General features: G+C 35.6%; 2 protein-coding genes across 2 annotated transcripts; both read right to left on the bottom strand.

The window, feature by feature from the left end:
- Positions 1-4105: 4105 nt before the first annotated feature.
- Positions 4106-9339, bottom strand: LOC113091722 (Golgi resident protein GCP60-like). Its single transcript, XM_026257287.1, has 8 exons — positions 8852-9339; positions 8426-8567; positions 7987-8127; positions 7737-7895; positions 6778-6940; positions 6158-6338; positions 5291-5548; positions 4106-5197 (listed from the first exon to the last, which is right to left on the bottom strand). Exons 1-8 carry the CDS (start codon positions 9060-9062, stop codon positions 4983-4985), a joined length of 1470 nt encoding a protein of 489 aa, XP_026113072.1. The 5' UTR covers positions 9063-9339; the 3' UTR covers positions 4106-4982.
- Positions 9340-10041: 702 nt separating this feature from the next.
- On the bottom strand, positions 10042-22957 carry LOC113091723 (xanthine dehydrogenase/oxidase-like). Its single transcript, XM_026257288.1, has 30 exons — positions 22884-22957; positions 22500-22595; positions 22240-22381; positions 21656-21748; positions 21309-21460; positions 21052-21145; positions 20472-20581; positions 19830-20014; positions 19545-19719; positions 19321-19410; positions 19072-19241; positions 18723-18849; positions 17284-17406; positions 16821-16917; positions 16459-16583; positions 15709-15842; positions 15515-15602; positions 15008-15094; positions 14672-14863; positions 14450-14595; positions 13663-13744; positions 13483-13578; positions 13278-13406; positions 12870-12944; positions 12745-12797; positions 12549-12663; positions 12341-12406; positions 12064-12252; positions 11815-11982; positions 10042-10555 (listed from the first exon to the last, which is right to left on the bottom strand). Exons 1-30 carry the CDS (start codon positions 22914-22916, stop codon positions 10505-10507), a joined length of 3483 nt encoding a protein of 1160 aa, XP_026113073.1. The 5' UTR covers positions 22917-22957; the 3' UTR covers positions 10042-10504.
- Between the last annotated feature and the right edge of the window lie 800 nt (positions 22958-23757).

The following is a 23757-nucleotide window of genomic DNA, read 5'->3' as shown; positions in this document are numbered from 1 at the left end:
AAATTTGTCTTTTTTTTTTTGTTAGGGCTTGTTAAGTGATGCAGATAGACAGTGTGCTTTGTGCAAAGAGCTTTTAAATAATGAGAAATCATATGTGAGACAACAGCAAGCATGGCCACAGTACACACCTCTTAATAAATAATTTTGAATACAGTCAAAGTTGATATCATAATGAAGAGAGTTTAATTTGGAAAAAAAAAAACATTAAAAGAATACAGTTCTTGAAAAGAAAACATTGGTAAGATATTTTTTGTTATTAGAAGCAAAGCAGTGAATATTAGAGAAATTTTAAAAATACTTGTCTGCCAATTCAAAGTCATGTGGCACAAGCAATGTGCAGAAACATGCAGAAAACAACAAACAGGAAATGATAACACGGAGACCTCCGCAGACTCTGTGTCAGCAAGTCTCTAAAAATATAGCAGATGATATTACCTATTTATGATAAGGCAAGGTTAGTTACATAAAACTTAAAATGTTTATGAAATAAAAATTAATTATAGTTGTAATATAATAATTGATCGAAATTGACATTAATTACATTATTATAAAAATAAAAATAACCATGGTTCCCACAAAAATATAAAGGAGCACAACTGTTTTCAACATTGATAATAATAATAAAAAATGTTTCTTGCAACAAATATTAGAATTTATTTCTAAAGGATCACATGACACTGAAGACTGGAGTAATGAAAAGTCAACACACTGCTGACAGAATGTGGCATTATGAGCTGCCTTCATGGAGACATTGCTGCCTCTCTCAGGTGACCTGAGATCAGATGACAAAGAAACAGGAGTCTCTCTGTTTACCTGAAGCCAACCTTTTCTATTTGTAGATGACTAACCACAGCAGAACTCAATAAGTTTGAATTTATAAGAAACAAATATTTTTATTAAAGAAGTAGTACACACCATCCAAGGTGTATGTGAGTAAGAAAAAAACAAGCATTGCATCACGTTTACAGTGAGTAAATAAGACACAGCAATTGTTCATCAATGGATGAATGGGTGCCGTCAGAATGAGAGTCCTAAGAGATGATAAAAAAAAACATCAAAGTAATCCACACAACTCCAGTCCATCAATTAACATCTTGTTACATGATAGATTATGGATTTTTTTTTTTTTTTTGTTATAAATACACAATTTCACTTCTGGCCAAAATATGAGTAATTCTTAATAATGCTTGCTCCATTGAAAAAATCCATCCCGTTGTCCTTTCACATCAAATTCCACTGATGTAATTTTTAAGAACAACTGTTTGAAGAGAAATACTTACCTTGATGGATTTATTTATCACAAACAAGCAGCTTTTTGCCACACAAGATGTTAACAGATGGAAAGGAATCATGTGGATTACTTGTGGATTATTGTGATGTTTTTATCAGCTGTTTGGACTCTCATTCTGACGGCACCCATTCACTGCAAAAGATCTATTGGTGAGCAAGTGATGTAATGCTACATTAATCCATATCTGTTCCAGTGTTGAAACAAACTCATCTATTATATTAGACGGCCCGAAGGAGAGGACGTTAAGCAAATGTTCATTTTCTGGGTGAACTTTATTCCAGATAAAAGCAGATTTACTCAAGCAACCCAACTGATCTGTGATATGTTTGTTCTCTTTTTTTTCTCAGGATGTATGAGCATGTTAGTGACCTGGGATTGTTTCTGTTCAATGACGCTCTAGTGCTAACCAAGAGGAATGTGTCAAACGTGTGATTTTGTCTGGCAGTGAACACAACTCACACCTTTCTGGCCACGGTGGCCCTTCACTTTTTAAATCTCACAGAAATCACAGATACTAAAGTGTATGTGTCATTATTACTACATACTAAAATGCAATGTTCATGATGTTGTCTATGTATAATATATACTACACAACCCTACCAGACAAAATGTAGGAATAATTGATTTTTTGTTTTATGTTTTTGAAAGGTCTCTTATGTCAAAGATGCATTTATTTGACTTTTATTTAGCTTATATGTAATGTTTATTATGATGTTATAAAATATATAATTATATGTATATTTCACGCTTTTCAGCTGGAAAGTTGAATGTGCCTGTGAATCTGTGCTACAGACCGAGAAGAGGACAAGATCAGGCTGCTGTCTGCTTCACGCAGTGATATAAACGCTGCTGTAACACGTTTAACTAAAGATGAACATAGTGTTCACTACTACAAATATGAAGAAACCATGATTGATACTAGATGGACATATGCAATTGTTTTATTACAAAGCAAATTGAATTGGTATGATTATAATGTTTGATTATGCATGATAAACGTATGAATTATTGCAATATAAAAGTCTGTACCTTTATCTATACTGGATGATTTCTAACCTTGTGATTTTTTAGTTTTTAATATATACAGTATTGTTCAAAATAATAGCAGTACAATGTGACTAACCAGAATAATCAAGGTTTTTCGTATATTTTTTTATTGCTACGTGGCAAACAAGTTACCAGTAGGTTCAGTAGATTCTCAGAAAACAAATGAGACCCAGCATTCATGATATGCACGCTCTTAAGGCTGTGCAATTAGGCAATTAGTTGAATTAGTTGAAAGGGGTGTGTTCAAAAAAATAGCAGTGTGGCATTCAATCACTGAGGTCATCAATTTTGTGAAGAAACAGGTGTGAATCAGGTGGCCCCTATTTAAGGATGAAGCCAACACTTGTTGAACATGCATTTGAAAGCTGAGGAAAATGGGTCGTTCAAGACATTGTTCAGAAGAACAGCGTACTTTGATTAAAAAGTTGATTAGAGAGGGGAAAACCTATAAAGAGGTGCAAAAAATGATAGGCTGTTCAGCTAAAATGATCTCCAATGCCTTAAAATGGAGAGCAAAACCAGAGAGACGTGGAAGAAAACGGAAGACAACCATCAAAATGGATAGAAGAATAACCAGAATGGCAAAGGCTCAGCCAATGATCACCTCCAGGATGATCAAAGACAGTCTGGAGTTACCTGTAAGTACTGTGACAGTTAGAAGACGTCTGTGTGAAGCTAATCTATTTTCAAGAATCCCCCGCAAAGTCCCTCTGTTAAAAAAAAGGCATGTGCAGAAGAGGTTACAATTTGCCAAAGAACACATCAACTGGCCTAAAGAGAAATGGAGGAACATTTTGTGGACTGATGAGAGTAAAATTTTTCTTTTTGGGTCCAAGGGCCACAGGCAGTTTGTGAGACGACCCCCAAACTCTGAATTCAAGCCACAGTACACAGTGAAGACAGTGAAGCATGGAGGTGCAAGCATCATGATATGGGCATGTTTCTCCTACTATGGTGTTGGGCCTATTTATCGCATACCAGGGATCATGGATCAGTTTGCATATGTTAAAATACTTGAAGAGGTCATGTTGCCCTATGCTGAAGAGGACATGCCCTTGAAATGGTTGTTTCAACAAGACAATGACCCAAAACACACTAGTAAACGGGCAAAGTCTTGGTTCCAAACCAACAAAATTAATGTTATGGAGTGGCCAGCCCAATCTCCAGACCTTAATCCAATTGAGAACTTGTGGGGTGATATCAAAAATGCTGTTTCTGAAGCAAAACCAAGAAATGTGAATGAATTGTGGAATGTTGTTAAAGAATCATGGAGTGGAATAACAGCTGAGAGGTGCCACAAGTTGGTTGACTCCATGCCACACAGATGTCAAGCAGTTTTAAAAAACTGTGGTCATACAACTAAATATTAGTTTAGTGATTCACAGGATTGCTAAATCCCAGAAAAAAAAAATGTTTGTACAAAATAGTTTTGAGTTTGTACAGTCAAAGGTAGACACTGCTATTTTTTTGAACACACCCCTTTCAACTAATTGCCCAATTGCACAGCCTTAAGAGCGTGCATATCATGAATGCTGGGTCTTGTTTGTTTTCTGACAATCTACTGAACCTACTGGTAACTTGTTTGCCACGTAGCAATAAAAAATATACTAAAAACCTTGATTATTCTGGTTAGTCACATTGTACTGCTATTATTTTGAACAATACTGTACATGTTACTTTATTGCTGAAACAATGCAGGAAAATAGGAAAATTATACATGGGGCTATACATTAACTTTAAATATTTTAAATTATTTATTTGCACACTTGTAGGGTATGAAAGCATTTATTTCAAATGAAACATATAATGTTCTCACACAGTGTTAAAAATTGTCATTTTTTAACCTATTATCTGAACTGTTATTCCAATGTATTTAGAATCTTTTTTTACCTCTTTATCTACATCTACACAGAACACGTCTCCATCATTGTAGAGTACAACATTGTGGTGTCTGCGTAGTTGCATATATGTTTTGGTATCAGCAGGATACCCATGTCTGCTTTAGGCAAGAAAATACACAAAATATGTTAATAAAGACCTTTACCAGAAAGCCAGTATTTTGGAGAACTAGTACTAGTATGTTCTCGACTTGCTTTTATGCACAAATATATTTTTTTGTGCAAACATATAGATACAGTCCTTAACATCTGGTTATAATTAACATATAAAACAGAAAAGAATAATCAAGTTTACAATAAGATTAGGCCTTAATATAAAAAGTAACAGATATTAAATTACTATTGCTTGATCAACCATCCACAAAACATTTTTTTTAAGTCCTATAAACCCAAGAAATACTTAGTGAAATATCACCATCATATTTTTTTTATTTTATTTAAAGTGCTTGAATCAATCGCATCAATTAAAAACTAATTAATATGCACCACTCCTTCATTGATTCAAAATAAACATAAAAGATATCGGAAAATTTTGTTTTCTTAAAATTTCTTCTAAAAGCACAGGACTTCCAAGGACTTTAGATCATGACTCCAAACTAGGATTCGTGTATCTTGAGAACACAATGCAAATACCTTTGCATTCAAATCAAACAACATATTCCAACAGCTTGAGTTGTGTGCCTCTGTAAAAGACTCTCAAGATGCTCACAGGTGGATTGTGAGTGCAGAACCTGGTTTGCTGGTGTTTATCTAGTGTAATAAACTCTGTAATAGACAACCTTTGGCCTCCAGAGGGAGTAGGAATTGTCAAATTTCAGAAGATGAACTCCTTGACCAGGATACTGGTGGCTGCCTGCATAAACCTCCTCATGGCTGTCACGACGGGAAACAGGAACAACCTCATGCACCAGTGGACATCTGCCCTGTCCTGCCTGCTCCTCTCCTTTAACTTGTTCTGTGCCTTAAATTAGGAATCAGAATAAAATAAATATGATATAATAAAACATATTTGATTAAGAATTTATCTTCATGTGCAAGAAATCCACCCTCTAACCTTCTTTAGTTTCTGTAGTCTCAGTGCTTGCTGGCTTGGTCAAGTCCTTCCACTCAAAGAAAAGCCCAAATCCGATATCGTAGTGATCGGTGGCGAATTCCCAAAACAGCTGTGAGCCATCCTGATGAGTGGGCACCCGTACTGTCAACACCTCCCCTTGGTTTACTGTGATCACAGAGTCCTGATCTTGCACCACCTTTTCCTTAAACTCCTTAATCTGAGGCCGTGTCCACATAGAGGGGGCAATGATGGGCACTTCTGCAATCAAAAATACATATACATATATATATATATATATATATATATATATATATATATATAGAGTATGCAAGAGTAATCTTTTTTTTTAATTACTTTTTATTTTACAATAATATTTATATATTTTTATTACTGTACAATACAACCAGAAATAATTGACGCAAATACATAAATATTAAAATCTTACAAATTATATACATTAATATATACATAAAATAGTTTTATACCCTCATTTGATAAAAAAAAAAAAAGTAAAAATAATATTGTGTAATTTTATTACAACTGAAAAGAAAGGAAAATAAATATTTATAAACCGTATACAATTTATTCCTGTGAAGGCAAAGCTGTATTTTCAGCAGTTATTACTGCAGTCGTCAGTGTCACATGATCCTTCAGAAATCATTATTATGTCATTTTATTATTTCTTAATATTTGTGTGATAACTTTTTTTCAGGATTTTTTTTTCTTTTAATAAATTTAATGGTCATGATCATTATCATTACTATCCATAGAAAATGATAATGTAAAAATCTTTAATATCACTTTTATAAATATAAGTATATACACAGCCAGATAGATAGATTCTGTTGATGGATGGATGAAACATACCTCCTGTTTTGCCTTCCACACACAACTGGAAGGTTTTTGAGTCTGTCTGTTGTTCCTGATTTTCTAATGAATTTGATTGGCTGTTGGGATTGCAGGTGAGCGCAGCTTCATCTGACACAGGAGCAGAAAGAGCTTCTGGCGTTTGAGTCACATTTGAGTCTTGCTGCTTCTGCAAGGCCATCTGAAGTCACAGGAGAAATGTAAAGGGCTTATGACAGATTTGTTTTTTTCATTATTATAACTTGTTTCTTTAGGTTCAGTTAAAATGAAGTATAATTTTTTTTTTTTTTTCACAAAACATTCACACATTCTGTCTGACGAATTCCTTCAGTGCTTGTTATGATTGACTAATGTCATTTCATAGTGAAAAATACCCTTGTGATTGCATGTGTATAATTGTATTGAAAACATTACCGATATAAAATGACTTGCAGACTAAATATTTGGAATTGTTTACTTTGAGTTTGAAATGTAGCTGCTGTCAGATCTAATACATTTGACAGCTTCATCTTTCAGCAAAGGTTTCTGTGCAAACCCTCCATTAAACTGTGCCTCAATAACAAAACTATCTGCAATCAAATTCTCCTAACACACATCTGATCCTCCAACGTGCTCCGTACCTGCTGTAGGCGGAGGGCCTGGTGGATGTACTGCTGGTAATGCTGTTCCTGCAGCTGTCTGATGAGTAACTGCTGCTGGTCTGGACTGTCTGGATACTGCTGTTTGGCATACTGCTGAAACTGCACAGTGGTTTGTGCATTCAGAACAGCCATGATATGTTGTCTGTACACAGACGGTAATACACACAGTGATGAAAACTTTTTTAAAGCTGAATTCTACAGAAACCTCAGTTAATATTCAATATTCTATATACTCAATATAATGAGCATATGTTTTTGAATATATATATATATATATATATATATATATATATATATATATATATATATATATATATATATATATATATATATATATTAGTAATTTATTATTATTAGTAAAATGTAAAGTGAATGTATTCCATGTATTACATGATCCTGCAGAATCATTCTGATTTGGTGCTCATTTAATATTAATTATTACTGGTATTCAGTTATTAATAATGGTTAGTATATCAATGCTGTAAAGAGTTTTTGCTGCTTAATATTCTTGTGGAAACTAATACATTTATTTTAGTATTATATTATTAGTTAAAATAACAGCAATTATTTGGAATACTTGATGAAATTAGTTGATGTTACTGTAACATTATTAAGCTGCAAAAAAAATTAAAAAAAAGTTTCTTAAAAAAAAGTTTCTTAAGCACCAAATCTGCATATTGGAATGATTTCTGACACTAAAAACTGGAGTAACAGGAAGAGGATTTTATATTTTATATTAATTATTTTATATTGTAAAAATACTTCACAATGTCACTGTTTTTACTGTATTCAATTTATACTGTATATACTTGTATCAAATAAATGTGTGTCTGTGTGTGTATAGAAAATGTTTACCAATGATGAGTTAAATAATGTTTGCTTAATCTCATGTAACTAACTAAATGCCACATGTTCAACTTTATTTGTAGTATTCTCACTTTTGCCGCTCTATCTGTAACCTCTCTGCCTCTTCTTTTCCTCTCTGTTCCTCCTCTTTTAACCTCCTCTCTTCTTCTTCTCTGTGTCGTGCTTCTTCTTCCAGCCGCCGCCGCTCCTGCTCTTCTCTCTCCAGCCTGAGACGCTCTTCTTCTTCTCTTCTAAAAACACACACACAAAATAAAAATAACTCTTAACAGATTAATAAACTACTTTATACACTTCAGGCACTGTAACTAATGCAGAACATACCGTCTCATCTCTTGTTCCTCCTTCTCAATCTTATGTGATGTCACATACGGTGCAAACAGACTACAACAGGAGTTCAGGAGCTTCACAAAGTCCTCCATGGCATCTTCTTTAGCCATGCTGCCCAGCCGTAGCCATTCTTTCCTGAGAGACGCAGTGCCACAAACTAAATGAAGCATCTATAGACATTGTAGGATTGTGCTATATGGCTTTATAAGATTAGAGAAGAATAAAACCTACTTTGTACTGCGCATTAAATCTTATTTTACACATGCTTATAAAATATGCTGTGCCATTACCATAGAACAGTGATGGTACAGAGAATACCATGGTGCATTGATTATATCAAGCTACCATTATGGAATGTATAATACTCTTTAATGACCTTATACATTCATAATTTGCACAAAAAAAGGGTTTTTTATGCATATTCCTTTGTTACCTTCTGTCGCTTCCCAGTACGTCAAAGAAGCCAATTTCTGAACATGCTTTTGGATCATAGGGACCAATTGTGATCTGCTTATGTAGTGCAACCAAACGGAGATTTTCTTCATATGTTGGGTTGAATGCCTTCCCATTCATCTCTGTGAGACAATGACAAGATTTACAGTAGGTCTAACCATCGTGGACTCCTTGCAAACATCTAGGAGAACCTGAATATTGATCATTATGAATGGCCTTTCAGTTCCTGAATGGGTGGAGTTATTATTAAAGTGTATCTAGACCATCTAAACAACGAGTCAGAGAAAAGGGAGTTTAATTTTGTGCTACCAATAGACAGACGGTGTGACGCGACAAAAAAAAAAGTTCTGACATACAGAAAAGGGAAAGTGAAAGTCTCGGCTAGGCTATATCATCAGTTCTGTACCTTTAAAGAATTTCAGCGCAAGTTTGAAGAGCTCCTCTAAAGTAAACCCCCAGTTTCTCTCCAAACTCCAGGACTTCTGAGGCTCTTCACGATCCTCGCATGATTCCCGGTGTGCCTCGGTGTCGGGAGCGGGAGTCTCGGTGTTAATGCCGTTCTCGCCGGTTTTCTCGACCCTGTCGTTGTCATGTTCTGCTCTGTCAAACTCCATCATGTCAAACTGTCAATGCGAGCTGCTGCTGTCACAGGTGGCCACGTAGCGCACACAAAACCTCTCTTCCGTATATTCCCACCGGAAATCCCGGATATTTGTGTTATTTTCAGCTCATTTAAAGAGCATTCGCGTTTTAGTTACGTCTGTTACCGCGCAGTTCAAACCCGATACGTTCTCCGTCGAGTCTTGCATTTGCATTTTAATGCTAAAGTGTCACTTAGCCTAACATTACCAGAGAGCAGAATGCGCTTGACTGACTCAAGTCGTAATGAAACTAATAAACTGAACCACCCTCCCCAACGTAATCTTGAGATGTTTGAAAATAATTACCAGGCATTTAAGGAACTTATAACAATGTTTTTCATAGTCTTCTTGTCATGAAGTTGATATACTGCAAATAGGTAATACATTAGGCTTTTTACTTTGCGTAGGCCTATTTCCTCGTTTCATGTGGGAAAAAACGTATTTTTTATCTTTTAATCTTTAATTTTAATGTTTAACTGAATTTAAAGAGTATGAATGTGAAGTGTTTTTTTTTCTTCTTGTAACCCATATTACTTTTTTTATCAACAGTTTTACTAAACTGCTCAGATAGAAGTGAATTTTATCTTATTACGAAGACAAAAACGATACAGCATGTGTAACTACGGGCAAACAATTACCTAAAGGTCAGCAAACCTCATGAAAAACTGCAAGCCCAGAATTTTAACAGAAACTAGGGGTTCCAGTCTGTCATGTTTTAACAATAGAAGACACAAGATAGGTGGATCTCGTCATTTTAATGCAATTTAAAGCTTTTGACATGTGACAAATGACAAATCTCAATATTGTTATCTCTATTATTAGATATTTTCAGTTACAAAATGATTATAAAAATGGGATAAAATAAAAATGACTTTGTGCACAATTCATGTACACTTCATTACCTGTTAAATATAATATAAATTTCACTAAGAGCACAGAGAGGTCAGATTTTTAGTTTTTTTTATTCACAGAATAATCTGTTTAGGATCCAATCTTCAATCTTTCGGTTTCTTTGGCAAATAACGTTCATCACTCAATGCCTTTGTTCACTGATGTGCGTTTTAAAATCCGAGGACCTTCAATGGCATTGTGAATTTCTGTTTGCAACCTGTTTACCTTTCATAAACATATTTCAGAGTGAAACAGGATGCTTAAAAGAATAAATGAATACAAAATGTGGGGTAGGACTTAATTGTTTCCATCAAGAGTTATGTGACTTGTGGGTGAAATGTGTATTGCTTAAACAGTTATTTAGCTATTAGTTAACATTATGCAACTGACCAGAAGAAGTATGATTAAAGACTACATGGAACTACATGGACAGATGAATAATACACAAATCCAGAAATGTGCATTAAGAAAGTTAAGTAAATAAGGTCCATTTTGATTCCAGGTTTTTTTTTTTTTTTTGCTTTGTCTTACACCTGCACTGCCCATGGGGTAAAGGTGCCTGGATCTGCAGGAGGACACTAAAACAAATGCAAACACATGATGGTCAATAAACTTCAGTTGGCTCTGTCAAAAGCAGTCCATATGATCTCAAACAATAAAACCACAACAAAGCAGCTCCATGAATGCCACATTTGATTACAAGCTGCATATTGAGTTGAGTTGTACATATGATACGGATGTAATGGTGCACCGAGAGCCAGTTGAAAATCCATACAAACATGTGACTATTCAAATCGTTTGAGATTTTAAATGAATTGTGATTCAATTGGAGGTAAGAGTTTAATGAATCTTTCTCTGAGGGGAACCAACTGACCTTTAAAAGTTTAGATGATATTTTTCTTTTCAATTTGACTAATGCATATTAAAGCAGTGTTCATAAGCACTGCACTGATTTGTTTACATATGTAACCAAGGAAATGCTGTGTATTACCTGCTGTCAGAGAGTGAATTTGCATTTTAATTTTCAGTTCCATTCAGACATGTTTTATGTGGTACAGTCTCATAAAACTAAAGTTAGACAATTGTGTTTTTGCTTCAAATTTCTAAATTATACATCTTATTTAGATTGCTCATGCTGCATGTATGTATCATCTCCATTCAAAACAGTGGTTGCCTCTAATTTTAAAAGGAAAGAACACAGGTAAAAGTGTTTTTTTTTTTTTTTTTTTTCTGATTTGGGCTCTATTTGAATTTCACAAAGAAATGTGCAGCATTTTGTCCATGCAATAATAAATGGACACCTTTTCATTTAGAAGTTGTCTTTGTGTCTTGAAATTGCATCATTAAATCATTATCATGAATCGTATCACTTTGTGAGTTGAGTGAATCATTACATCCCTAGTTGTACACTACTGTACAATCCTGAGATATGGATTCGGTTTTATAAAGTTTTTAACAGAAGTTTTTTGATCCTTAACAAGGGCATTCGTTTTAATCAAAACACCATAAAATAACTATTTTCTAATTTATTATATTTTAATAAGTAATTTTTTCCTGCCATTCGACAGCCATTATTACTCCAATCTTCAGTTTCACATAATCCTTTAGGAATCATTGCCGATTAAGAAACATAAAAAAACAACAACAATTTTTTTTTTGAAATACAATCTTTTCTACTGTAATAAATGCTTTTACTGCCACGTCTGGTCATTTTTATTCATCCTTGATGAATAAATGTGTAAAAAAAAAAAAGAAGAAGAAGAAGTGAGAAAGCTCTGTGAGAATTATATGACCCCGAACACTAAGTTGACAGTCAACAGTAAAAGTAAATACATACCAGTTTAGTAAACTTGTCTTCACAGGCATTTCGTATCCGTTCAGGCGTGGCGGGGCTGTCCAGTCTGAAGGGTCCGGTCAGGCCAGACTCAGCCCTGGCAGCTGTGATGGCATCTTTAATGGCATAAAACACTGAAGCCGCCAGAAAGAGAGGAGGCTCGCCCACAGCCTGAGTACAAACACAGCCATAAGAGATAACAGACACAAACCATGATCTCACTGTGGAGTCAGTTGTTGTGATGCTTCTTACCTTTGAGGAGAAGATGGCCTTCTCATTAGGAGCGTCTCTGAGGAGCGAGACCTTTAATTCAATGGGAATATCCCCAAAAGAGGGAATCTTATACATGCCAGGTCCGCGAGTGTATAGGTAACCATCAGGAGAGTAGCGTAGCTCCTCCAGCGTGAACAGACCTAAACCTTGCATGAACCCGCCCTCCACCTGCGCACACAACCACAAATCATATGATATTTATCACAAATTGATATGATCAGTGTATGATCTGTTCAATTCAATTTGGATGAAATACCTGTCCGATGTCCAATGCTGGATTTAAACTCTTGCCCACATCCATAACTATGGACGTATGAATATTCTGACAGGAGAGATATGAAAAAAGGGAGTTAACCCCAAAGTTCAGATCTCGAATAAATAATCTATTATGCAGACAAGTTGTCCTTTTGTATGTCAAACTGGCGTCTGAACATAACAGATACATGTTTCATATTTGGCATTACCTTGTGACTGCCAGTCAGACAGTCTATCTCCACCTCAGAGATGGCCACGCCATAACTGAAGTAGTTAAATGGCCTTCCCGAATTTGTGTCAAAATCATATCCAAGATCTGGAGTCCTATAAAATATAATCATTCTTAATTCTATGAGGAGCTACAAGATTTGAAATGTGAAAATTATGACAATTCGGAAAACATACTTGTAAAACCCATTGGCAGAGAGATTGACTCGGTCAAAATAGGCTGCTTTCACCTGCAAATGAGATTATAAGTGTCATATGTAAAATACATAAATATATATTACATGCAAAAACTAGATACTGACCCAATCCTCCCAGCAGCCTTTGGGGTTTTTGTCTTTGTAAGGCTGAAGTCTCTGTAGTAATGTCTGGCAAGCATTCTGTGGAAAATTAAAGGGTTTTGTGAAATTTTAAATAAATGTTTTCTATTTAAATACATTTTAGAATGAAATGTATTTCTGCCATTACTCCAGTTTCAGTATTACATGATCTTTCAGAAATCATTCTAATATTGCTGATTTGTCGATATTAAATACCGGTAGTCATCAAATTATTATAAATGTTGGCAGCAGATATGCAGCATAATATTTTTATTTGATGAATAGAAAAGTGTAAAAGTCCTTCCTTTCACTTTTGATCAATTAATTATAGATTAAAAAAAGTGTACATTAAAAAAGCATCATAAACATGAATATCTTCTGCATGAGGCTTACATAGATGGCCATGCCATTAAGGTCGGAGGAGGCGGAGGCAGCTGTAGGGCTGGTGTTGGGAACTGTGTTCGTGCTCGTCTCTGTGATGTGAATCTTTGAGCAGGGGATTCCTAGAGTTTTACTGGCCACCTGCAAGACACATAAATATGAAGAGTGGTGACCAACATTTTAATACATTATTTTTGTTGTGTTTTGTTTGCATTACCTGGACCATTTTGGTGTGCAGGCCTTGCCCCATCTCTGTTCCTCCATGAGTTAGTAAAACCGAACCATCTGAGTACACGAGTACCAATGCTCCTGCCTGAATGAAAAATATCCATCACACACATATACCCAATAACCTCTTTCTAAAAATTCTTTAGTTCCTGAGAGGAAGAGGGCTGACCTGGTTAAGGAAGACAGCAGTGAAGCTGATGCCAAACTTGGTGGGAATGATGGACAACCCTCTCTTGGTCCAACGGTGCTGCCTGGAATTAAAGTGTTACAGCAGTTCTTACCAAGCTTTGCAGTGCCTAAACTGATAACATTTCTACAGAGATATGTGGCCCTGGACCTCTTAAGTTACATGTTAGCTATAGCCAAAAATACAATGTATGGATCAAAATGCTTGATTTTGCTTTTATGCCAAACATCTTTAGGATAGTAAGTCAAGATCATGTTCCATGAAGACATTTTGCAAATTTCCTACCGTAAATATATCAGAACTTACATTTTGAGTAGTAATATGCATTGCTAAGAACTTCATTTGGACAACTTTAAAGGCAGACCCTTTTTTGCACCCTCAGATTCAAACAGTTGTATGTCGGCCAAATATTGTCCGATCCTAATAAACTATATATCAATGGAAAGATTATTTATTCAGATTTCAGATGGTTAATGCATGTCAATAATTTGATGTGCTTTTGCCATTATGAGTATTTGTTTTAAATTAGTTTTAGTAATGTGAGCAACTGAAGGAGAGAAAAAGAACTTATTTTTTCAGTTGTAATTTATACATTTGTAAATTTTATATTTATATGTTTTAATATGGTTTCTTTATTTACATTATTTTTCTTGTCTTATGTCAGAAAATCTTTTTTTTTTTTTTTTTGCACCAAAAACATTAATGTAATTCCCACTTCACTTATATCAACAGACTCATAATATCAAAGCTATCTAAGAATTGTTCTGACCTATTGTATTGTTCCACAGCCTCCTTGCGCTTGTTGAAGTCTGAGAGCTGCATGCACTCCTCCCAGCAGCGATCGATGGTGAACTGGTCCAGACGCTGACTGAAGGGTGTGAAATCCCCCTCCTTGTACAAGTTTATCCTCCTCACCTGGAAGTAGTAGGAGACTTGAATATTCATGTATGGACTGTATGGACTATGAGAAAATGAAAGATGCAGTATGAACCTCTTCAGCGGGCCGACCACAGCTCAAAGCCACATCACTCATCCAGCTCTCTGCGATCATCATGCCCTGTGGCCCACCAAAGCCTCTGAACGCTGAGTTAGACGGCAGGTTGGTTTTACACATGTAGCCCGTGCCATGAATGTTAGGGATGTTGTAACAGTTATCCATGTGGAATAGTGCCCTCTCCAGGATCTGTACATTGAGAGACAGGATACACACATTTAAGCTTGGGATGTAAGAAAAAATATCTTGTAATGCGTCAAATAGACCACCAGGGGTGTCTCATGGACCACCGTTGATACTGTAGATGTTCAAAACTTTAAGGTGCATACTCACTGACAATGACAGGTCCAGGGAATTGCCTGCGTTGCTGTAGAGCGTCACATCAAGTGCCACCACTCTTCCATTGTTCATGTACCCAACCTAGACATCAGATTACAGAGTGTGTAAGAATAGTCTAGCAAGGACAATAGGGTGACCTTTTTCTTTAACATGTCCTTGCAAAAAATATTGTCTGGGTTTTTGCTTTGGTTTCCTATTTTTTTATACTTGCTGAAGGTAATGACCAAAAAGTAGTTTGTCAAACAGTGTGCAGGAATTGTGCAAAATCGACCAATCGTGTGCAAGTCACTGGTGTGCAAGAAGGTCAAAGAATGAGTCACACAGTCAAAGCAATGCAAATATGCACACATACAATGCACGAGGACTGTAGAGAGCATGACAACAGGAAAACAAAGCCAAAACACAGACATTTTAGGCAGTTTAGATATCCAAGCCAGTACAGAGAGGATGTTTAGTCTACCTAGAGGACAACATCTGGCTAATTTGTCCAAAAAAATTCACCTTGTAATGTCCAAAGAATGGATGCCGACCACCTGTGACCAGCATGTCCTCATCGCGATCTAACATACAGCGAACTGGCCGCTTGATCCTAAAAGACAAAGGCCAAACTAAATACCCTTCACATTGTTACATATGACATCACTTTATGTAATTAGGCACATTGTTACATTAGTTTGTGTTATAAATATTCATACGTATGAGCGGCAACAGCGACCACTGTGGACAGAATGGTGCTCCGACTTTCTTTCCCTCCAAATCCTCCTCCCATCCTCTTCACACGACACACCACCCGGTTGGCAGGCACTCCCAGAGCTTTAGCCACTAAGGCCTGAGGCAAACACAGCACATTATTTGCATTAAGTCCAATCTATATATCTCATCATTAATAATCCTATCATATTTTTGTTACTACTGTAATCTCTCTCTCTCTCTCTCTCTCTCTCTCTCTGTCTGTCTGGGATTTTCTGATTTGGGCTTGCAAAAACCTTCTATCATGATGCTTATTTAATTTTTTTAATTATTATATGATTTTTTTTAAAACTTATGTTATGTTTTATATTATTCTAGATTTTATATTAATTAAATATGTTTTATTTAATAGATTTTATATGAATTATGTAAATATTATTTTAAATATTATTTTTAATTAAATAACAAAATAATACATACATATACATATATATATATATATATATATATATATATATATATATATATATATATATATATATATATATATATATATATATATATTATTTTACATTAAATAACAAAATAAAAAATAACTCATTTTACAAATACATTTCAGATACTTTTAACCTTTTCAGATACAATTAAAAACACAATTCTGAGATATAATTAAAATGTCAATATTTTGTCAAGCTACCATCACCATTTAATGTCTTGCACCAGTTCCCTACAGAGAGTGATTTTCTTTTGTTTACTTGAGTCTTAGAGGCCGCCTGTGTGGACACAAACAGCTCCATTTCTCCATCCTCTCCACGAGGGACAGCCAGCGTGCAGTTAGTCTCCAGATAAAAGTGTTCCTGTCCTCCAATGTGCATCTCACCTGCAGAATCACATAATTAGAGTCAGCTCATGAAATGAAAGGGGAACAGGTCTGAACAAGTATTGTTTAAGGTATAGAAATGGTGTAAACTGCAGATCTATCACATGCAGACAGACTATTTCATGGGAAAAAAAAAGGTTTTAGATAATGTGAATGTTTTATTAGATAACTTTCATTCTTCAGAAAGAGCCTCAATGCAGTGTGTCTCTATCATGTTAAAAAAAACCGTGGTTATACCATGCAGGATGTGATCAGAGTCTTTGAATCCTTGTGCAACATCTCCTCTCTCTATACTTCTCACCGGCTGATAGAAGGACTTGTTGGCAATAGCATCCTGTTTAAAAGAGTGAACGCAAACATGTTAACAAACCATTCAAGCTTATCTTTATTTCCTTATGTGTATTTTTGCACAAGCTGTTTGATCATTTTTGATGTGAGCAAATGGCTTCTGTCATGTTTGTTTGCATGTGTCATGTGCTCTCCTGTTTAGGTCTTTTGTTTTTCAGCTCTGTGGGCTGAAGTCTGCTCAGATGTACCTACTTTTGTGCTACTTTCACATTTTTTTGTAAATAAAGACCATTTTGAAAACTTGCTGGCTGTGCTGCATTTGGGTTTTGTACACCACACATGACAAAACCATGGGCCATAGCTAGATGATTCTGTCGGTGTGTCTGTGTGTGAATGTGGAGTAAATACAAACCTGTATGGTGACAATCACAGGCTGCAGTTCCTCATAGCTGATCTTCACAGCTTTGGCTGCTCTCTGAGCATGGCCCTGTGTGTCTGCCACAATGGCCCCCACTATATGTCCAACACATGTGACCTAGCATGAAAAAAATCATTGTGAGGAACAAAACCATAAACTCTACATGACACTACATCTATAAACAAGTGACAAATCATATGCATGTGACATAAATTAATCAAAAGTTTGGGGTTAGTAAAAGTTCTAAATGTTTTTGCTCATCAATGCTGCATTTCTTTAATGAAAAATACAGCAAAAACAGCAACATTGTGAAATATTATTATTAAAATTTAAAATATATTTACTTTAAATATACTACTTTGATATATTTTAGACTTCAATCCTGTGATGAAAAGCTGAATTTTCAGCAGTCTTTACTCCTGTCTTCAGTGTCTTATGATCCTTCAGAAATCATTCTGATATGCTGATGTAGTTCTCAGGTAACATTTCTTATTATTATCAAACAGTTTTAGCTGCAATATTTTTTGCAGAAACCATTTTTTTCTGAATTATTTGATAGATAGAAAGTTCAAAAGAATAGTATTCATTTGTAATAGAAAGAAGTCATTAAAAGTCTTCACTGTCATTTTTAATTAATTGCATGAACATATTAATTATTCATGTAATAAAAGAAAAAAAGAATTCTTAATAAAAAAAATCTTACTGAACAAATTATTTTGAAAAGCAGCAGTTTATGTCAAAGATATATCAACCATTCAAATAATTGTAAATAAAATTGATTCATGCATTTATGGAAGCCCAACTCCACCTTGGAAGAAAAAAGGTTATTGTGAAGTATATCACAATAGCAATGCTATTTTTCATAATTGTGAGTTAATTTCTCATAAATTGGGCTTTATATTGCACAGTGTGACAAGGATTTTTTCTTTTGAAACTGACAATTAACTTTATTTTTTCACTCTGAGACATAGATAGGCTTCCATAAAAAGAGCAATAATGGCGTCATTTTATAGGGTAAGATTATTTTTAATTTTGCTCCGTCCAAGATGCTCAAACATTTAAGCACATGTTAAAGTGTAACTACATCAATAAATGATTATGCCATAAAAATGCCTGATCATAGAATTGCCTACACTGCAATCACGTGAGATGCATGTGAGATACATTTTGCATGGGAATCCATAAACATCTGTCACTTATACATGATGCCATTTACTACAACTTCCAAGTGAGACACTCTATTTTGTGTAATAAATGTTAAAGCCATTGTGTTATGGTCACCTTATGCCTGATCCACTCTGCATCATAACTAAAAACTAATGCTAAAAAGGCAAATACTGTGATAATCAATTGAATAACTGTTTGTGTAAAAACATTTCTCTTTATAAATACTGCACAGAGAATTCACTTCAAATCAAGAAAATAAAAAACACCTTATCATCTGCAAAAACTGTCTCATCATAAATGACAGGTCCTGTCAAGTTACTTCCTGGGATGTCTTTAGCAGAGATAAATGCAACCACTCCAGGAACTGTCATTGCATCAGAGGTGTCAATGGATCTACAAATAGAAACGCATACACACATAGTTAACACCTAATCATGGATAATCATCATTTCAGGTCACAACAGAGTTCAGAACTTAAACTTTTATGACACGTGAGTCATAAAAACAATGTAGGTTCTCTTTAACAACATCAATGTGCATCTGAAAAGTCATATAGTTAGCTTTAACCCAACACTAAATCATTCTAAAACAGGATGTGTGTCCTTTTCAACCAACTTTATGAGTGCATGAGCTTTAGTGCTGGTAACCAAAGCCAAGTGGAGCTCATTTTCATAACAGGGGATGTCGTCACAGTAGATCGCCTCTCCTGTGGCATGCTTAAGTGCAGAGATGTGCATCATAGGGTGACCCACAACATCATCACTATTATGCCTGGGGGGAACTGCCTGAAAACAAGGAAATAAAGTTAAGCAATTAACAAAAACAGTGCACAGATAAAGTTGCTAAATGCCTATTTATGTGTACCTGGTAGAGCTGTACACTGGACGGTGAATCCAACTGGAAGAGCTCAGTAGCAGTAGCATATTCGGGTCGGACATCTTCCAAAATAACACCCTGTAGAGTTAAAAAGAATAAAATCTTTTGAACAACTTTAGAATAACTTTTGAACACATCTGTAAATAGCAAAAAAAAAAAATATGAATGGTGTAAAATCATTGTGTAAGTGTGGAAAACACAGAATAAAAAACCTCCATTCGCAGGTCCAGAGCCAGTTTGTGCTGGACAGTGAGGAAGAACTTGTAGAAAAGGCTGATAGTCAATGTGCGTCTATATGTCACCATCCCACCAGGAGCTGAAGGAGACAGACTCATGTCCTCGGCCAATGACGTGCAGGCTTGCTCTAGAAACTCCTCGTTCCATTGTCTGCAATCAAATAAAGATTTTGTGAAACTGATGCATCGACTCTGTTGTGATTCTTGAATGAGGCTGAATGTCAGAAAAGAATATTAGAAATTTGCTAGAAAATCCTTCACCTGTTGAGTAACCGGTTGCATGTGGCCGTGGCAAGGACAGTGACAGGGGCCATTCCTCCATAGCTTATGCGGATACTCTGCACTATATTGGATTTCTCCTTGAACAACACATTCATCCCACATGTGACAATGGCGATGTCGTCCTCTTTGCGAGTAGACTGTTTAAAAGCTGAGAAGTACTGGCCCTGAAACACACAAATTTACTCCAAATTGTATCTATTTCATGTCAAATATGAATCAGATACAACACTGTTCAAAAGTTTTGGTTGGTAAGTATTTTTATTTTTTATTTTTGAAAGAGGTTTTTGTTGCTCACCAAGTCTGCATTTCTTTTTTCATTCTTCAGATATAATTCTTACATACTGATTTGCTCAAGAAAAATTTATTGTGAATAAAGTGCCCCTTTAGCAAATCCATGCATTTTTGTAAGATAAACACTTTTTTTTTCTCACTTCTGCTGTGTTTTGGATCTCAGCAGTCTGGATGCCTTTTCACTTTCATTACATGCAAAAGAGCAGCCAGTAGATTTTCCAAAATCTATTTTGAATTGCAAAAAGTCATATGGGTATAGAATGACGAAGTAAATTATGATAAAATTTACATTCTGGAGTATCAATCACAGAATTTTTTTCAAATGCAGACCTTTCTTGTGTACGGAATCTCAATGGACAACAGAATCTCCTCCGACTTCAAAACAGTCTTCCTATAACCAGGGAAGAACTTGTCATCCATTTCAAGAACACGTTTCTCTCCTTTAAACATCAGACAGAGATTTTTGATAGAATGTTATATACATTATATACATACATTGAAAGTTTGTCATTAGTCAACCATTGTCATAAATTACACAGAACAAAGGACATGGACACAGTGTCAATAAAACTAGGGTCAACACCCCACAGTATATGTTACTAGGTTTATACATTGAATTGCAAAAGTCCTGTTAACCATAGCTTTCAGTATCCTTAACCCCTTCCCTTTATACCACAATCATCCAAACACTGAGAAACTGTACTATTATTTAAGAGAATCCTTAATTTAGACTTTATCGACATAATTCAGACTTCAGCAGGACTATATGGTAAATGACTGCATACTGTGGAATAAGGGATCATAGGACTGTTTTCTCTAAATAGACTGCCTCTGTATTCTGTGTCAGTTCATGAAACGTACAACCTTTGAACCTTGCACAGAAAAAAAAAACAACAAGAAAGCATTGCACCTTTGGACATCACCGTCAGCTTGCAGCCAGCTGCCATAAACACAGGGTTTAGGTCTGAAATGGGACTTGCAGTCATTATATTGCCACCAACAGCCTGAAAGCATAAACAGGAAAGGAGCATGCTACTTTTAATCAGTCAGAATCACTTTTTGTCATGTAAACAAACAATGCCATTAAATTAACAAATGACAGTCATTTTCAAGTCCATTAACTTCTAAAAAACACTTTTTGATTTCAGGGAGGGACACATGACATACCGCAACATTTCGGATCTGCTGTCCTGCAAACCAATGCAGCTGCTCAAGAACAGCTTCGAAGACCTCCGTTTGATGAGCAGGCAGCTTCTTCACCGCTGCACGTAACACGTCCCCCAGCACAGTCAACGTCACTGATGCACCAACCTCAATGCCTGTGAACCAAACACAAGCCGAGATTAACTGTCAATATAACTGAACCTAGACAGTGAAATACCACTTAAAGACTAGACTGAAGATCAGACAATTGAATGAATATACATTTATTGTATTGACAAATAATATTTGCTTTAAACCATCCAACAACATACTCAAACAAAAGCATCCCTTTAAGTATCTGACTCTCTCACCATCCTGAGTGTGCTGGATTATGTTTAGTTCAGTGATGTAAGCTGGTGCCAAAATCACAGGGTAAAGAAGGTTTTTAAACTTCATCTCAATACCTAGAAGAGGGACTCAAAGAAATTAAAATCAGCCATGCATTCTGCATTATGTTCTTAGAGAACTCCACAAGTTTTTTTTAGAATCATTCAGCATTTTCACTGAAACAGTTGAATGAATGATTCATTCACTCGTCATTAAATATGTAGCAACAATGTTACATGCCAAAACAAAACAAAAAAAACAGAAAATCACTGACAGCTTTTGGCTGCATCTGAAAATGCATACATCCCTACAATACAGTATGTAAAAAACAATAAGTTAATTGAGTATGTCAGAATTCATAGTATTCATATGACAACAGTAGGACAATGTCAGCATGATAAATGTAATACATCCTGATTACAGTGTTACTACATAACAAACTTTTTTAATGGTTGTGAAATAGACGAAAGAAGCACCCACTCTGAGAGTATCCAGTTTCGGATGCAATCCTTGTCTAGAATGGGCAAACACAAAGCTGGGTGATTCTAATATTGTACATGTGACTCACCAACTTCTGTGTTTCCAACCACTAGTTTAGCGTTCGGATAGGTCGCCTTTAGCTCCAAGAGCTCTTTGAGGGAGCAAGGTTGAATCCAAAGCACTCGTTCTCCAACAAATCTCAGCTCTCTCTGGGGCTGTTTACTTAGACTCTGTAGAGCACAAATATAAAACATTTAAGTGTTGATTCATCTATTTAATACATTAATCAGCTTCATTTTACTATGATGGTTAATCAATGCAGATTAAACCTTTTTTTTTTTTACGAACCATGAGCTCAGGTGGGAAAATGATCTCTTGTGTTGGGTCCACTGGTATAAACTCTGACTGGTCATACAACTTCTGAGCTGGAAGCATTGAATTGACCTAAAAGTTTAAAAAGAAGTGTTGAATTATTAGTAAAGCCCTTAGATAACATTCAGTACTGATAGGTAACTGTGACTGTAAAACAGTGATCTTGAAGCATCTACTGTTGGTTTGACCTCACATGAGCGTGGGTTCAAACATGTGAGTGGTTTCCTATGAGACTGCCTTGTCATTGATTCCCTAACCAAGAATGCTACAGGTTTATTCTAAATGGCAAGGCTTTAGGACAGAAATGTGTTTGTACTAAGAGAAAACAGAGCATGGTGTCTGGATGTCTGTTCTACTCACATTGACATGCTCTTGTATGTGTTCATTTGTCATGCAGCAGCCATTAGTTTGTCCTTTTCCACCACAACATCCCCCATCCTGAAATTAAAAGAAGTAGATACTAATATATATATTTAGTTGCACAAACTGCAAGACATTTGGTCATGAGGCAATTCCAACCAACAATGAAAAAAGGTTTTCCCACATTTTGCAAATTCATGAGAAATTCGGGCAAGTGAATACAAGATATTTCCATTTATAATGCAACACTTTGTTGGCATTAATGGATGTGCATTAGCATGGTTTAAATCGTACTTATATGGCCGCCATCAGTTCGTAGCAGTGAATGAAGATGTATCATATTGATCACAAGTGCAGTATGGAGTACCTCAAGGCTCAGTGCTAGGGGCGCTACTCTTCACGCTTTATGTGTCTTGAGAGATATCATCAGGAAACATCTTACTAGAACCAGGAAGTATGACCATATTAGCCCGGTCCTGTCAACACTGCACTGGCTCCCTATCAAACATCGTATAGATTTTGAAAAATTGCTCATTACTTATAAAGCCCTGAATGGTTTAGCACCTCAGTATTTGAATGAGCTCCTTTTACATTATAACCCTCTACGTCCGCTATGTTCTCAAAGGCAATTTGATAATACCTAGAATATCAAAATCAACTGCGGGCGGCAGATCCTTTTCCTATTTGGCGCCTAAACTCTGGAATAACCTACCTAACATTGTTCGGGAGGCAGACACACTCTTGCAGTTTAAATCTAGATTAAAGACCCATCTCTTTAACCTGGCCTACACATAACATACTAAAATGCTTTTAATATCCAAATCTGTTAAAGGATTTTTATGCTGCATTAATTAGGTAAACCGGAACCGGGAAC

Source organism: Carassius auratus, unplaced genomic scaffold (genome assembly GCF_003368295.1).
Source record: "Carassius auratus strain Wakin unplaced genomic scaffold, ASM336829v1 scaf_tig00214275, whole genome shotgun sequence".
Taxonomy (NCBI): Eukaryota; Metazoa; Chordata; class Actinopteri; order Cypriniformes; family Cyprinidae; genus Carassius; species Carassius auratus.
Note: the sequence above shows the minus strand (reverse complement) of the source record. Positions and strands in the feature narration are given on the sequence as shown.

Coding starts and splice junctions, on each gene's coding strand:
- LOC113091722 (XM_026257287.1), bottom strand. CDS start 9,062: ATGATGGAGTTTGACAGAGCAGAACATGACAACGACAGGGTCGAGAAA. Junction 6,339..6,777: donor AGGCCCTCCGCCTACAGCAG/GTACGGAGCACG, acceptor CTGTGACTTCAG/ATGGCCTTGCAGAAGCAGCA. Junction 5,549..6,157: donor TGTGGAAGGCAAAACAGGAG/GTATGTTTCATC, acceptor TTTTGATTGCAG/AAGTGCCCATCATTGCCCCC.
- LOC113091723 (XM_026257288.1), bottom strand. CDS start 22,916: ATGACAAATGAACACATACAAGAGCATGTCAAT. Junction 16,584..16,820: donor CTCTGATCACATCCTGCATG/GTATAACCACGG, acceptor GTGATTCTGCAG/GTGAGATGCACATTGGAGGA. Junction 12,253..12,340: donor CAGCATTGGACATCGGACAG/GTATTTCATCCA, acceptor TTGTGTGCGCAG/GTGGAGGGCGGGTTCATGCA.